We start from the raw sequence: 17,071 nt of genomic DNA on the forward strand, positions 1-17,071 counted from the left end.
GCAGAATCTAACTCAGTCTGTTTTCTGCACAGCAACATCTCCACCTAGGTTAGGTAAATGCCTCATGTCCATTTCATAGGCATGGCAGAAAGGGGTGGTGTGTGGATGGCTTATTTCTACCTCCGGAGAAGAATACAAGGAGGGGGTATCTTTCTTGGGGTGGGGGGGGAGGACGGGCTATTTTCCTAGCCCTCCCACCCCCAGATTAAAGTTTTCCACAAACAATTCCAAAACTTACATCCCACTTATCATCCAGTATTTAGCACAATTTATTAAAATAGGGATCTACCAGGGAACAGAATTCAGAGAAGGAAAAATAAACAGTGTCTTTGCCAAAGAGAATTCTTCTGTGTGTTCTTTTCCCCCTCTACTTAAAAACAAACAAACAAAAACATAAAGCAGAGAAAAACCAACAATCCTTCATGATAAGATCAATGTCCTTGACGTGTGGCTCTGTTTTAACGTGCCTAAGATCTGGCGAGCTTTCTCTTGCATGAAGAGCTGGTCTCGGGTTCCACCGCAAGCCACTACTTTCCATGCACTGGACATCTAGTGCAAATGGGGGAGAAGAGAGAGAGATTTTAAAATATGCTTATAGATTAAGATTTGGATGGCTATGGATACCTGTAAATACCTCTGAACAAGAACCCAGCCCTTCAAAGCATGCCACCCAAAGCTAACTGACTTAGCCTTACAACCCCCCAGGGGTAAAGGAATCAATATTATAATCCCCACTTGATTGAGAGCGAGCAGACATAATAGTCAGCAGCCTGATTCCAAAGGGTCCGAGGAGCTGAGCTCCCATGGGAGCAGTGCTGCTCTGCGCCTCGGAAGGAGCCAGGTTCAGTGACTGGCCCCAGATCACAGAGCAAGTTGGGAGCACAGTGGAGATCAGAACGCAGCGATACCTGTGTTCCAGTCCCAGGCACAGCCCAATAGCCCTCAGTAAACGATTAGAGGATAGGGAAGTCATGCCACTTGCATCGCCCAAGTACACCAGGGGTCGATTCTCCAGGGAGCTTGACCTTTGCTCAGCGCAGAACCCAAGGAGGAGAAGGGGAATGGGGCTTCACATCACCTTCGCACATCCCCTACTCTTGGGCCATCCAAAGGCTGCAGCACATGTTAGAGGAGTCGGAGGGCTGCCCTAACTTGGGTTCAGCTGCCTATAGCCTCAGGGGGCTGTTGCAACATCCAGAAACAGGCAGAGTGCAGAGATGTCAGTTGTGCCCCTTACACAGATGTCTGCCAGTGAGTGGCATGAAGCTAATATGTTTGCTCTGTGCCACACAGGGACTTCCCTTCTAGACCACAGGAATTCCCTGGTAGCTGAGCCATAAGCTTCACAGCCCCTTTGCACTGGAAAAACCAACAGAGAATCAGGCCCCATGAGGACCGCATTTGTTAAGAGCAAAGCGGCCACTGCAGCACCAACAGCTGCGGCTCATTGCCGCATTTATGTGCATCAGTGCATTTATGTGGGGCTAATTTAGTTCCCACAAGCCATTTTACTTAATTTCCTAATCAAATTATCTCTTACTGCTAGCGACTCCAAGGAGAGCACTAAAGTAACCCCGAAGAGCCCAAAACTGCGGATGTCATCTTTCTCTTTGGGATTCTACAGACGGGATTTCACAATACACACACAATCTTGATCTAGTTCAGGATCGCAGGGGCTCACTCCTCCCTCCAGCCCTCCCATGCTTTCAAGACATTTTATTCCTTTCTGCACCTTCAAAGCTTTAGCCAGAAGTTATTTATGCAGCTCTGTCAGTGGCGAGAGCAATGCGCTCCCACACCACACTGGGAGAAGTGGTTTATAAAACGGACAAATTAACTGCAAATGGGGGTTTATTGGGGGGGGGGGGTTTGCTTTGCTGCGATTAAGGAGTGTTCATTCATCACAAGATAAAGCTTTTACAACAGACAGATCTAATCCAACTACAAATATCTGAGAAGAAAGTTATCCCTTCTGGCTGACATCTAGCTGGAGACAAAGAGTCAGAGGTAAGAAGCAGGGTTGAGAAGTTAATCACTTGTACTTGCGCTTCTGGGAGCTTTCAGCGGATCTCAAAGCACCTTAAACACCATTGTACAGACGGGAGAGGTTCAGTCACCTGCCCCAAGACCGACAGTGGCAGAATCATGACCTGAACCCAGCAGCCCTGGCTCCCGTTGCTAGATAATGCCAAGCAGGGGCTGGTAAAGGTTTGCCAGGTTGTCTAATGAAACATGTCCAGGGATAGAAGTAAGCACTCTTCAGAGAGATGCCATCGAACGGACACCCTCCAAAAAGGGGTAAATTGTTTAGAACTGATGTCAGCCAAATGTGTAGCCATTAACAGTCCCTCCAAAGCTGGCTAAGCACTGGCAGAAAAGGGAAAGGGGAGCAAGCAAAGGTCTTTAAATTACCCCTTGCTGACGGTTAGCTAGACAAGAGCCCAGTTGCCTCTGCAACCTGGGAATGTATTCGGTCACTCTGGCTGTGCCTATGCTAGGAGCTTCCCACCATTGCACCTCCAGCTGCGGGAGCCTTCATGCATCTTAAGTCACTGAGTTAAGCCCTGCTCAGAACAGGTCTAGATGACACTTCGACTAGAAGACCTTTGGGGCAGGGATCCTCTCTTAGTTCTGTGTCCGTACAGCGCCTGGCACAGTGGGGGCCTGGGTCCAGAACGGAGGCTCCTGGGTGCCACAGGAACACAAATAATGGAGGTCTGCTGTTGCTACCACTGGTGGGCCTGCAGAGGTTGGAGTGCAATTGTGGTAAAATTAAGTAAATTGCTGGCATAGGCGAGACCTCTGTTTCTCTCTCTTGCTAAAGAGCTGGGGCAAGATTCCAGTGCCCCCTTGGAAATGTGGTGCAGAGCATCATAAAGTGATCTGCAGCAGAGATCAGACAGAGGAATTTCACCCTGAATTCCTGCACCTCGGTCACACTACACTGGAGTACCTGCTTGCCTAGCATCGTCCAGGTGGGCGTCACCGATGAAGAGCAGACATTTTGTGCCTACGTTTATTTTCAAATAAAGTTTCATAAAGAGAAAATGAAGCACTGAAACAGCGAACAACTTGGATTGTCTAAGCAGCAAGAGTCTGGCTGGCTGCCAGCTTGCCTCCACCACCAGCCGAGCACAGGAACAATTCCCACTCGGCTACTTCCCCTCACCTGGGACTGTTTCCACCTCCCACAAAGCAAAAGGGTCATCCCCTTGGCCCCACAACCTACTGCACAGCTCAGCCCACCCAAGCCAGCACATGGCTCAGCTCCTCTCCCTCCCCCACCCTGGAATAGTTAGCTAATACCTAGGGTCCTACCAAATTCATAGCCAGGAAAAACACGTCATGGACTGTGAAATCTGGTCTCCCTCTCTGAAATTTGGTCTCATGTGTGCCTTTACCCTATACTATACAGATTTCATGGGGGAGACCTGCATTTCTCAAATTGGGGGTCCTGACCCAAAAGGGAGTTGCTGGGGGGGGGTCACAAGGTTATTTTGCAGGGGGTCACGGTATTGACACCCATACTTCTGCGCTGCCTTCAGAGCTGGGCGGCCGGAAAGCGGCGGCTGTTGGCTGGGCGCCCAGCTCTGAAGGCAGCGCCCGCCAGCAGCAGTGCAGAAGTAAGTGAGCAATCCCATACCAGGCCACCCTTACTTCTGCCCTGCTGCTGCCGGCGGCTCTGCCTTCAGAGCTGGGCTCCCAGCCCGCAGCCACCGCTCTCCAGCCGCCCAGCTCTGAAGGCAGCGCCGCAACCAGCAGCCGTGCAGAAGTGAGAGTAGCTGTACTGCAAACTCTCCTACAGTAACCTTGCCCCCCCCCCCCCCCCAACAACTCCTTTTTGTGTCAGGACCCCTACAATTACATCACCCTGAAATTTCAGATTTAAACAGCTGAAATCATGAAATTTATGATTTTTTAAATCTTATGACCGTGAAATTGACCAAAATGGACGGTGAATTTGGTAGGCCCTACAAATACCCATTTGGAAAGCCCCTATCACGCTGCTGGTGCTATGGAAACAATGTAAGCTTAAAACTTCCTAAAGAGAGAACAGAACCCAGGACTCTTCCCTCAGGGCTTGCCTCCCAAGCCACGTGCAGGCAGGAGGTGAGGGGCAGGGCAGGCTATGCTAACTGCTGCAGCGCTGTTATCACAGTACTGCCATGCAGCCAGTTCCATGCATAGAGTTCCCTCCGAAAGTTTTCTGGTGTGAGACTCTCACTCACGAGCAGCACAGTTGCTAAAGCATCTCCTGCTATTCCCCGTACACTCACAGATCGCTCTGAATGAAACCAAGTATCTTTTAGAGATCACTAGAGGGCTGACATTTAAGCCTGCAGTTAGAACAGCCCACAATGTTCCCAACAAATGAACCTCCACACTGCAATAGATGGATGGTCCATCTAATCTGATATCTTGGCTCTGACAGAGGCCAATGGCTGTTTGCAGGAAGGTGGGAACTCTCTAGAGTGTACCTTGCTGTGCAAGACCAGCCGGTGGTAGGGAAGTTACCTTTCCCAGCCAGTGTTCAGGTTAGCACACAAATCAAGAGCTCTTGCTACGTGATGTGAAGTGCATCTCCCATGGCTATGGGCCTAATCAGTTTCTGAAACTCACTAAGCCATTTGCCTCCGTCTATCCTGAGTCTCACACTGGAGAGAAATATCTGGGCCACAGATACAGGAAAATCCAGTTCCTGCAGAGGTGTCAGTAGCAGCTCCAGGGTTAGGAGAGCACTGAGTTTTGCACTTCAAAAGCAGGATATGGCTGTGTCTTGGAAAACAGAACAAAAACCTCCATGGAAGTGGGAGTGCAGGGGGAAGCGAATTGCCCACAAAATCAGTGGCAGAACCAGGAGCAGGAGCAGATTGCAGGATTCCAGATTGCTAATGCCCACATCTAACCCACTATAGCACAGCATCCCCCTTGCTGCCCCAGCAAGGTACTTTGGCTGAATTCTTTAAGTAGTATCCATTGATTTTTGGTGCAAGGCTGAGATGCCCTGGGCCTGATGGTGAGAGATGCTGAGCTGATAGCGTTTTGATGTGTACTTTGCAGTACGTTGGTTTCCTAGGACTTTTTTACCCCTTCCTTTCCTTGATCCCCCTTAGCACCACATCTCCCAGCCACACACATCCCCACCTACCATCAAACATCCCCATGCCCCACTAGCCAGGGCAGCCGGTCAGCGCATGAAAGCCAGGGCCTAGAGACTTTCAAGGGAGTGTGACCAAACTTGCATCTTCCCAACAGCCTTGTTTTACTCCATCATTATGTAATAACCTTCTACTGCTGAAATTCTCCTCTGGCGCAGACCTGCAGGGTCCCCAGCCTGGAAGCCCCAAGGGGACCACCAGCATAAGTAAGGGGCTGATTAGCCAGTTTGTACTCCCTATGTCGGTCTTCAAAGGCCAGAGCCGGATCATGAATAGAGCTGGTTGGAAAACAGATTTTCTAACCCATAACAACTTTAGAGATTTTGAAAAAAACAACCACCCCAATAAATCCTGACTTGGGGCAAAAAGCCAAACTTCCAAAGATTTCAGGAAATGGAATTCTGGATTTTGGCTTGTTTCAGGTCAATCCAAATATTTTGTTTCAGTTTTGACTCTTGTGAACTCCCCTTCCCAGCCCTGAGATCCAGAGCAAGTGATTCTGGGAATGACTGCTCTGAGTGGCTGAATTTGAATATGGTAACAAGGAGATAGAGAGTATCTTGGTTTAGAGGGAAGAATAGTGCTCCCTTCAGCTCCAAGTCCCAGCAGATGGCACTGCACAGCAATGCAATCTAACTTTCCTCCCACAGGCCAGGTGGGGTCTCTGTTTCTATCCCCTACCCTCCCAGGGGAAGAAAGGGTATGCCTAGACTGCACAGCATGGCCATGGCTGGCCAAGGTTGTCTACACTGAAGTTTTATAGCCCCGCAGCTTGACCCCTGTGAGCCTGAGTCAGTGACCCAGGCTCGGAGACTCATTGCTGCGGGTTTTTTAATTGTAGCACAGAGACAGTGACCAAGGCAAAGCTCAGCATACGAAGCCTGGGCGGTGAGTGGCACTAGCATTTTGAGCTGTTGTGTGGCTCTCCAGGGACAGTGCTCTCTCCTGACTCAAGCTATCATCTCCCTTTCACCAGTACAGGAGGAACAGGGTTTCTGCAACCTCCAAGCCTTTTGGGTGGATGGCAGTGCTGGTATTTACCGGAGTGGGTGGTCTGAATTGGCTTGGGATCTTCCTGGAGGATGAAGTCTTCTCGGTCTTCACGTGCACCTGCACAAACCCCCTATTGAGCAAACCGCTGTCGTCCTTGCTGCTTGAGGAGGAAAGGTTTAGAGACCTCGAGAGGAAACTCACAGGCTGCAGGAAAAAAAAAAAAACATACGCACCAAGTTAATTTGCTCCCTTACACTGGAAAATGCCACTTAACTAGATCCATTAACTTGTGTTCCTGTATTCTCCTGTCCATGCATTTAAACTGCATGAGAAACAGCACGTTAGGATGCTAGCAAGGTTCTACATGCAGGGAAGTACTCAGAGCGTCACCAAGCGATTACTTCATGTCTGGGTTACTTTTTCCGGACCTGACGCAGAGCTCTATGCAGCTTGAAAGCTTGTCCCTTCCACCAGCAGAAGTTGGTCTATTAAAACAGGGGTTCTCAAACTTTTTTTGCTGAGACGCCTTTTGAAAATATTTCAGGTTGTGACGACACCTCCACCCCCCCACACCATGCCACCCCTACTTCTGCGCTGCTACTGGCTGTGGCATTTCTTTCAGAGCTGGGCTCCTGGCCAGCAGCCGCCGCTCTCGAGAACCCCCCCCCCCACAATAGCCTTTTGGATCGGGAATGTTGCATTAAAAGAAATTCCCTTGTCCATCTGGTCTCTGTACAAGGGTATGCCTATATTGCACCTGGGAGAGAGCAGCCCAGCTCCATAGACTTGGGCAGCGGGGCTTGGCTGGCATGCTAAAAACATCTGTGTAGATAGGACTTTGACATTGTGGTTTGGGCTCTAAAGCCTCCCTGTCCCAGGCTTCAGAACCTGAGCGCCAGCTCAAGCCACAACTATTTTTAATGCGCTTGCAGTGAGCCCCCCTACTGCAAGGCTGTGGCCCGAGGCTGGGAGGCTAGTTCCCAGATGTAGCACAGACAGACCCTAAGGCCTAGCGAGCAGAAATCTTTCCATTAGGTGCACTTAACAAATTCAGTTAAAGTCTGTGTGTAGATTTAGAAACTCCCCTGCTCTTTGTGCCATCCAAACATACCAGTACTGGGCTAGCACATGGGAGCCAGAAAATGAAACCGGCTAATCTACTTTCACTGTTCAAGCCAAGCGCAGTGAGAATAGCATTAACAGCATGAGTTCCATTTCATAGAATCATAGAATCATAGAATATCAGGGTTGGAAGGGACCCCTGAAGGTCATCTAGTCCAACCCCCTGCTCGAAGCAGGACCAATTCCCAGTTAAATCATCCCAGCCAGGGCTTTGTCAAGCCTGACCTTAAAAACTTCCAAGGAAGGAGATTCCACCACCTCCCTAGGCAACGCATTCCAGTGTTTCACCACCCTCTTAGTGAAAAAGTTTTTCCTAATATCCAATCTAAACCTCCCCCACTGCAACTTGAGGCCATTACTCCTCGTTCTGTCATCTGCTACCATTGAGAACAGTCTAGAGCCATCCTCTTTGGAACCCCCTTTCAGGTAGTTGAAAGCAGCTATCAAATCCCCCCTCATTCTTCTCTTCTGCAGGCTAAACAATCCCAGCTCCCTCAGCCTCTCCTCATAAGTCATGTGTTCTAGACCCCTAATCATTTTTGTTGCCCTTCGCTGGACTCTCTCCAATTTATTCACATCCTTCTTGTAGTGTGGGGCCCAAAACTGGACACAGTACTCCAGATGAGGCCTCACCAATGTCAAATAGAGGGGGACGATCACGTCCCTCGATCTGCTCGCTATGCCCCTACGTATACATCCCAAAATGCCATTGGCCTTCTTGGCAACAAGGGCACACTGCTGACTCATATCCAGCTTCTCGTCCACTGTCACCCCTAGGTCCTTTTCCGCAGAACTGCTGCCTAGCCATTCGGTCCCTAGTCTGTAGCGGTGCATTGGATTCTTCCGTCCTAAGTGCAGGACCCTGCACTTATCCTTATTGAACCTCATCAGATTTCTTTTGGCCCAATCCTCCAATTTGTCTAGGTCCTTCTGTATCCTATCCCTCCCCTCCAGCGTATCTACCACTCCTCCCAGTTTAGTATCGTCCGCAAATTTGCTGAGAGTGCAATCCACACCATCCTCCAGATCATTTATGAAGATATTGAACAAAACCGGCCCCAGGACCGACCCCTGGGGCACTCCACTTGACACCGGCTGCCAACTAGACATGGAGCCATTGATCACTACCCGTTGAGCCCGACAATCTAGCCAGCTTTCTACCCACCCTATAGTGCATTCATCCAGCCCATACTTCTTTAACTTGCTGACAAGAATACTGTGGGAGACCGTGTCAAAAGCTTTGCTAAAGTCAAGAAACAATACATCCACTGCTTTCCCTTCATCCACAGAACCAGTAATCTCATGATAAAAGGCGATTAGATTAGTCAGGCATGACCTTCCCTTGGTGAATCCATGCTGGCTGTTCCTGATCACTTTCCTCTCATGCAAGTACTTCAAGATTGATTCTTTGAGGACCTGCTCCATGATTTTTCCAGGGACTGAGGTGAGGCTGACTGGCCTGTAGTTCCCAGGATCCTCCTTCTTCCCTTTTTTAAAGATTGGCACTACATTAGCCTTTTTCCAGTCATCCGGGACTTCCCCGGTTCGCCACGAGTTTTCAAAGATAATGGCCAATGGCTCTGCAATCACAGCCGCCAATTCCTTCAGCACTCTCGGATGCAACTCGTCCGGCCCCATGGACTTGTGCACGTCCAGCTTTTCTAAATAGTCCCTAACCACCTCTATCTCCACAGAGGGCTGGCCATCTCTTCCCCATTTTGTGATGCCCAGCGTAGCAGTCTGGGAGCTGACCTTGTTAGTGAAAACAGAGGCAAAAAAAGCATTGAGTACATTAGCTTTTTCCACATCCTCTGTCACTAGGTTGCCTCCCTCATTCAGTAAGGGTCCCACACTTTCCTTGGCTTTCTTCCTGTTGCCAACATACCTGAAGAAACCCTTCTTGTTACTCTTGACATCTCTCGCTAGCTGCAGCTCCAGGTGCGATTTGGCCCTCCTGATTTCATTCCTACATGCCCGAGCAATATTTTTATACTCTTCCCTGGTCATATGTCCAACCTTCCACTTCTTGTAAGCTTCTTTTTTATGTTTAAGATCCGCTATTTATCATTCTCCCTCCATTTATTTATCATTCTCCCGCCATTTATCATTCTCCCTCTTATAACAGTCCGCAGGTTGTTCGCTGTGTGCACCATACTGTTGTGTTTTTAAAATACATGGGCCAAATTCATCCTTGCTGCAACTCCACTGAAGTTCATGGCATTACACCAGGGGCTGAATGTGGACATAAATCTGTATCTTGGCAAATCTATTTCCCTTTAACAAGCTCCATAATCAAACGTTGATCATTGCATCAAACTTAATGGGGCACAAGAACACCAAAATGAATAAGAACTTTATAAGTCTAATAAAATACACTAAAGAGCCACACGTCTGACAGGAGCTCTCACCAAAATGCTCCAGTTATTTTATATCTGATCCTGTGAATAACCAACACAGAATGGGCTCATTTCGGTACGTTTCGTTGTGTGCTGCATTTAGTGTTCCAGATATTCAGTTCTTCAGAGAGGAGAGGTTTACAATGGGATCGGAAAGCACAATGAATAAAACATTAAGTTAAGGCCACCCCTCCTCCATTACATTCAGCACCGTGTGCATGACCTAGCATAGAGGCAGGAAGTGGACAGCCAGGTTTAAGTTGCACCATCCATTTGGGTGGAGAAAAGAGGAAAGGGAAAGCAGGTCCTTCCCTCTTATCGTCACATTTATCTAATTAAATATTTGTTTCACTGGCACACCTAAAGCCCCAGGACATTTCTGATTGTTCCTGTGTTTCAGAGATGTCTGCAGGGGAATCCAACTCATAGCCAGCCTTAAGTTTTCCTCTACATTCACACAGACACGTCTTATCATGCAAGCACACGTCTCACAGCATCTGTGTCCAGCCCTCCCTCCCCACCCTCATCTGAGCATCCCTGACCTGTGCTCTTTTGAAGCAGATGGACCTGGGCATGGTGGACACAGTCAGCTTCACATCCTCATCCACAATGTCCAAGGCGAGAGACTTCCTGACCTTCTTGATGGGACTCCTGTGCAGCTGGGAAACACAAGAGAAGCAAAGCAAGCAACCGTAAGCGCTAGCCTGCAGGGGAGACAGAGCAAAAGCAACGGGAAAGTGGGGCTTGGTGAGCATTTTCTAGTTCCGTAGAGAGAGGGAAGGGTCACCATCACACAACTGTTTGGGCTTGAGGGGCTGGGGACCACGGAGGCTCAGTGGCATTAAAACATTTCCTGTGAATGTCACTGTGGTGGAAGAGACCAGAGACTCACAACCCCTAGAGGCTGAACACCTGCCTTTACAGAGCAGGGAGAAACTCCCCAGCTCCACCTAACTGTGGGGCCTCCGGCCTATTCCAGGGAGGCCACCTCTAGAGTGCTGAATGGGGAGCTCCTTCTCTTTGTCCCATCCACTGCTTGGCCTCTCTGCCAAAAGGGTGGGGTGGCTCATGGTGGGACAGCTCATGGTGGGGCTGCCTGTCCACGGAGACCCACCAGCGTGTTTCATGCAGGCCAGCCCTTTTACAGCAACACCTTTAGGGCTACATTGGGACAGAAACCCAAAAGCAAAAGGCCCCATTTCCCACTACCAGCCCCATCTAATCCGCCTGGAGGCGGATGGTTTGAATGAACAAATCTCTCTTCTGAGGGTATTTTAAACAGTCAAACCAATTGTCCCAGATGCAGAGTACACATCTGGAGACGTAGGGCTTGCTGTTAGCTGTGAGCAAGCTGGGGCACCTGTGCCGTGTGGGTGGCAGAAAGTCAAATCACGTCTGGCATTGACAGACAGTGTAAGTAACGGGTTGGGTCTCTACTGTGAGCATCACAGCCCAAGTGAGCGCACCCGCTCTGCCACGGCTTTTATTGGTATGATTTCTAGCATGGAGAACAACCGACTTAAAAACAGAAATCCTGGCAAGTCTGGGAAGGGAAGGCCAGCAGAACAGGACCAGCCAAGACGGAATTTGCCCAGGAGGCCTGGGCTAATGTTCCAAGCCCTGGGAGAAGTGCCTGAGGATCTTTATTTCCCCAGTGCTCAGAACCCCCGTTCTAAGTCTGAGCTGAGAGATGACAACTCCAGAACACATCGTGCCCAGTATTATGCTGGGGCATTGGGTCAGAATGGGTTAGGCCACAATCCAGAAGCACTTTAAGCGTGCGAGTAGCCCACTGACTCCAGCAGGACTGTTCATGTGCTAAAAGTTAAGCATGTGCTCAAGTGCTCTGCAGAATCAGGCCCTTAGCGGGAAGGGTGCCAGCAACTAAATCACCAACTTCCCTGTAGCACCTGGGCTTTCCTCCGATTCTCCCACCCAGTACTACCCTGGCCTGACCCTGCACGAGGAACCAGGCAGGATCACAGCAGGGGCAGCAGCTGTAAGATGAGACACTCACTCCTTGTTTCCTTTTCTGTTTGTCTGGCTTCACATCATCCTCTATGATCAACTCGATGCCAGCTTCACTCCGGAGCACTTCCTTCAAGTCTTCTTCCAGGTGAGGGGTCTGCGGCTGGGGTGAAGGACATATGGGGGAGGAACATAGCACAGGGTTTACAGTGCAGGCTACAGTTACATGTCTGGATTTACGGGGCAGGTGAACCTGTGCTAATGCTGCAATTATATCGTCAGTGGAGACGTCCCCCCACTGCAACTCAGTCTGCAGGGCCGTTGTTCATTTCTTAGTGTGAATGACACGAGAGCTCAGCCAGCCCGGCCTCTGCACAGGCCCTTGATGCAGTGAGGATACAGGACCCTACAGCAGAAGCTTCAGGAGAGCAAGTGCATCAAGAATCTCCTATAATTGTTCGGCAGGCAAGGGGTGCCATACCCACAGCCTGACTTCCCAGCTGGTCTACACAGCATCGCTGGTTATTCTGGAATAGCACCAGGTCTCCACTCGATGGGGAGTCCCAAACAACTGCTAAACTCAGAAGAGAAAACCCATTGGGTCGGTTTCTTTTTAGGCTCACAAAGGAACCGAAAGCTGCAGCATGAACACAAGGGATTTACAGGTTTCAGAGTAGCAGCTGTGTTAGTCTGTATTCGCAAAAGGAAAAGGAGGACTTGTGGCACCTTAGAGACTAACCAATTTATTTGAGCATAAGCTTCCGTAAGCTACGGCTCACTTCATCGGATGCATTCAGTGGGAAATGGCCCACCTTGATTATCACTACAAAAGGTTTCCCCCCTAGACCCCCCCCCCAGCTCTCCTGCTGGTAATAGCTCATCTTATGTGATCACTTTCGTTACAGTGTGTATGGTAACACCCATTGTTTCATGTTCTCTATGTACATAAATCTCCCCACTGTATTTTCCAATGAATGCATCCGATGAAGTGAGCTGTAGCTTACGAAAGCTTATGCTCAAATAAATTGGTTAGTCTCTAAGGTGCCACAAGTCCTCCTTTTCTTTTTAGGGGATTTATAAAGTACCTCAGTCCAAGTGGTCACTTATGGGAGCATATTCACCATACCATTTTAGGACAGTGTTCCCTACAGCCCCCCATCTCAGCCAAAGAATGTGCCAACACCCAAGCACACTGGTAACGTTAACAATGAAAACAGAAATGCACAAAGATTGGCTGATGGGCCCTTTCGCACCACATATCCAAAGGCCTTTTCACTGGCAGATCATGCCAGAATATTCAAGGGTGAAGATGAGATTTTTGTCATCGGGGGCTACAGGAGCACAGCTAGCAGCACTGGACAATGCTAGGCAGGGCACGCATGTTGGTTAAATACTCACCAGTGGCCTCATGGCGCCGTACTTTTCCAGGGCGTTCTTAAAAGGCGTGGGTGTGTGGGGCGTGTTGTCTGCTACGTATTTCTGATCTGGGGTGACAAACCTGCCAGCAGAGAGAGAGAGAGAAGGAGGTCAGGAGCAGAGCACGGCACGCAGGTGTCCCCCAAGCATTCCCCCCACAAGAGAGGAAGCACGCTCTGGCCCTCCAGCCCCAGGGCTGCACTGCCTCACCTTCCAAGAGCACATGCATTCCAGAAACACCCTGACACTTCAGACACAGGAACTGGGGTCTTACATCACAATAACAAGGATGGCGTGAACCTCCCTGGCTGGGTGTGCTGCAGGGGCTAAAGAGCAGCGGAATAGCAGACATGCCTTCTGGCAGCACCACTGAAGCAGCTCTGACAGAGCCAGACGTTATTCAGTTATATCTCCACCAGATCACCTGGCAAATCACTCTTCAGTCACCAAGGTGGGTGAAACACAGATCCCCACCCACAGCCCTTCCCTCTCCCACCCACCCATCTCAATCTGGTCTTGAGCACACAACAACGCACATTGCTGCAGGAAAGGCTCTGGCTCAGACAAGGCTATGTAATGCAGGCAAGGCCCTGTCTACATAGGGGAAATTGACCAGCACAGCTATTTGGCCATAATTAAGCTATTCGGCCATAATTAAGCTATTCTGGAATAACTGCCCTGTGTGGATGCTCTTCTGGAATAAAAGTGATTTTATTGTGGCACAATTACTCTGCTTTGTGAGTGAAGTGATTATTCTGGGATAAAGTGACTTTTAATCTGGAATTGAGTATCCATATGGGAGAGTTACTGTGGAACAACTATGCACATCAGTTTCCTTGGGTGGACAAGGCTTAAGAGGAAAGCATGCTCCACGAACTCTGTCAGGCAGGGGATACACCTGTAGACAACACACAGTGGAGAAGAGTTACAGGGGTCCAGAAAGACCTGTTAGCAGCCAGGTCCATAGTCCAGCAACATTCCCCAGTAAGATACGTGCCCAGAAGCAAAAGTTCCAACCCCGCATAGACAGAGCAGGTTCTGCCAGGCATTCTAACACCAGGACTGGGCACTCAGTCTAATCCACCAGCGTCCCTTCCCCACAGCTTAGTGGCTCTGGAGAAGGTGTGAAATATTTCCCTGCCTTTGAAGATGAAGGGCAGAATATAACCATAGAAATGATTCCGACCTCACCATTCCAACTGAATGCCCTTCTGGTCAGTGCGAGCAAGAGACACACCCAGAAGCATTCAGAAGAAACTGCTTTGGAGAGAGGCACTTCATCACCATGAGCAGATCCCATTGCTTAATTGGTGAGACTTTCCCCTTCCAGATCCAGCCTCTACAAATGTGCCTTGCTCACTTTAAATACTCTAGCCCACTTTATAGTCGGACACCTTCGTTCCGGAAGGTTCGGCCCACAATTCACTATTAAAATATGTTACAATACAGCAGCCCTCCAGAAAAACAGAATACACTTGTGGAACTCGAAAACTAGATAAAGCCCACTATTTGCATCCCCCCCCTTTCCTTCCCGTGGGGCTGCCACAGCTACAGGACACCACTCCGGAGACAGTTCAGCCTCCCTGCTGTGTGATGCAAGCTGGGATGAGGCTGGGAGAGTGGGGTATGACTTACGCTGAGTTTTTCTGATGCAGCGGGGTCTTGTCCCTGTGCAGCGGGGTGGTCACTATCACCTTCTGACTGCACACGGGAGTGGAGGTCAGGGACGGGTTCTCCAACTCCAGTGTATCCTGTTTGGTCCAGAAGTTTAAGAACTGCCAAGTGAGGGAAAGAAACAAACAGAGAACACACTTCACATCCTGGGAAATTCAAGGCTGTCACTGGCCATTAGCTTATGCTAGTTTTACTGAACTTGAAAGAGGATCGCTCACACTGAATGATTACATGTATTTTTGCTACCAATAAGGCAAACAATATTCCCTCCACAGATCAGGAGATCCGGACTTTGCCCTGATCCACATACAGTTTTTGAACCAGAATAACTATGTGAGTTCAGGGTGTGATTTTTTTTTTTTAAACCTAGTATGGATGTAGTTATAACCAGTATAAAGTGCCTTATACCAGTGCAGCTTATTTCTCTTTGCTTCTGGGGATAGAGATGCCAATATAAGCGTACCAATACAGCTGCATCCACGCATGTATTGCTTTGACTATACTGATGTCGTTCAAGCTGTACATGTGTGTTTAGCAAGGCTCCAGCGGGTGTATCTTCACCACAGGAAAACAAGTGTTGGCTAACATGAGTTATCACAAGGTAAGTCCTAGTGAAGACAAAGCAGTTTGTAGTTTTCACATGAGTTAGCAGGTCAAGTAAAGCCTGCGCTGCCCCATAGTCTAACTCAGCCTAGTAACTCATGTTAAAACCACACACTGCCTCCTCTTCATGATGCTTTTACCCCATCCTCATAATTCGTATTAAGAGATTGCCTTTATTCCTTGGGAAGATAAGGCCAGCGAGGAAAACGCCTTCCAGGTGCCCCCCACACTCTTACTCCACTCGGGGCAAGAGTTATTTTTGTTACATTCATCGCAGGAGACTGGCCTTGCGGTTGGAGGAAGAGCCCGGGAGTCGGGAGATCAGCTTTCTGTCCCAGCTTTGCTGCAGATTCACTGTGAGACAGCAGCTCATGATCTCTGTGCCCATGAAAATGGGTGATACCGAACTACCTCCCAGGAGGGCTCTGAGGTTACCGGCTCTAACACTGCCAAGGTACGATACAGAGAGGAGGAGACCGAACCCATCAGCAGCCATCAGAGGGGAGAGATCATGAGCCATTCTGCACCAAAATCCACATAAGCTAAAAGGAGTAACTGGCTGTTATCCTCTATGCTGGTCACAGAGCAGAGGGAGGCATGATCACACACAAGGTGTGCATGGGGAGGTTAAACATGGAAGGTGTGGTGGTGCCTGAAGGCCAATTGTCCCTTGCATTCCTCTTTAAAACTCTCCTTTGCTGTGACACCTACAACAACAAAACAAAACACCCCAACCTGACAATACTTAGGCAGCTGGTGTGCTGAGACCACTGCTTGCCACGCTGCCCAGCACTGTCTCAGGCCTGGTCTACTCTACAGCATCAGGTCAGCGCAAGGCAGCTTATATCAGCCTAGCTATGGAAGTGTCTACGCTCAAATTTCACTCCCACTGATGTAACTGCCCAGCTACACTGAACTCCACATCCACAAGCGGCGCAAAGTCAAGGTCGATGTAGTTAGGTCAACGCAGTGTTGGTGTAGACACTGCGTTCCTTATGTTGACTGTTACTGACCTTCAGGAACCATCCCACAATGCCCCACACTGACAGAACAACGGACACTCCTGGGCAGGACGCACACCACCGACACAGGTAGCAAAGCGTAGACACGCACAAGCAATGTAATTACTGCAGCAGCTGGATGCCAACGTACGTCAGGTCAACTTAATTTTGTAGTACAGACCTGGCCTCATTGTTTCCTGGTACTCCCCCATCTCTCTGTCTCCATCTGTTGTCTCTCGTCTTATATGTAGACTGCAAGATCTGTGGGGCAGGGACTGTCTTGTTGTTCAGTGTCCGTACAGCACCTAGCACCATGGGGCCCAGCTCTGTGACTGGGACTCCTCAGTGTTATGATAACAAACAATAAGACAATTGTACTGAGTCCTGTAGGAACACAGCATAAGCAACAGTCCTTGTCCCAACGAACTCACAGCCTAAGGGAATGTCTTCACTGCAAAACTAACTCAGGGGTTTGCATCACAGAAGTGTAGACTTCAGGTCCTGGCCTTGAACTCATGGCTCATGCTGGCCTCACAGCAGAGGTCCACCAGGAGCAGGGGTCAGCCTCTGGCCAGCTGGCAGCATGCTGGGAAGACCTCCTGGCCACAGTCTCTCCTGTTCAAGTGCTGTGGACACGCAGTAGAAATATGGAAGCGTTGCAGGTACAGCAAGCCACGAGCAAATGTACAGTTCAGACACCACACCAGGCTGTATGAACTGGAAGGTGACCTCTGGTTCA

General features: G+C 49.3%; 1 protein-coding gene across 2 annotated transcripts in view; it reads right to left on the reverse strand.

Moving 5' to 3' along the window:
* Positions 1-245: 245 nt before the first annotated feature.
* The window catches only part of MYBL2 (MYB proto-oncogene like 2), a 41,790-nt gene continuing 24,964 nt past the window's right edge, over positions 246-17,071 (reverse strand). For both annotated transcript variants that reach the window (XM_077831937.1, XM_077831938.1), the window contains exons 9-14: positions 14,690-14,829; positions 13,037-13,136; positions 11,688-11,801; positions 10,213-10,329; positions 6,201-6,356; positions 246-549 (exon numbers count right to left, since the gene is read on the reverse strand). In XM_077831937.1, the coding sequence (XP_077688063.1) occupies positions 421-549; positions 6,201-6,356; positions 10,213-10,329; positions 11,688-11,801; positions 13,037-13,136; positions 14,690-14,829 (756 nt within the window). In that variant the 3' untranslated portion in view covers positions 246-420. The remainder of the gene's footprint in view (positions 550-6,200; positions 6,357-10,212; positions 10,330-11,687; positions 11,802-13,036; positions 13,137-14,689; positions 14,830-17,071) is intronic.

Source organism: Eretmochelys imbricata, chromosome 13 (genome assembly GCF_965152235.1).
Source record: "Eretmochelys imbricata isolate rEreImb1 chromosome 13, rEreImb1.hap1, whole genome shotgun sequence".
Lineage (NCBI taxonomy): Eukaryota > Metazoa > Chordata > Testudines > Cheloniidae > Eretmochelys > Eretmochelys imbricata.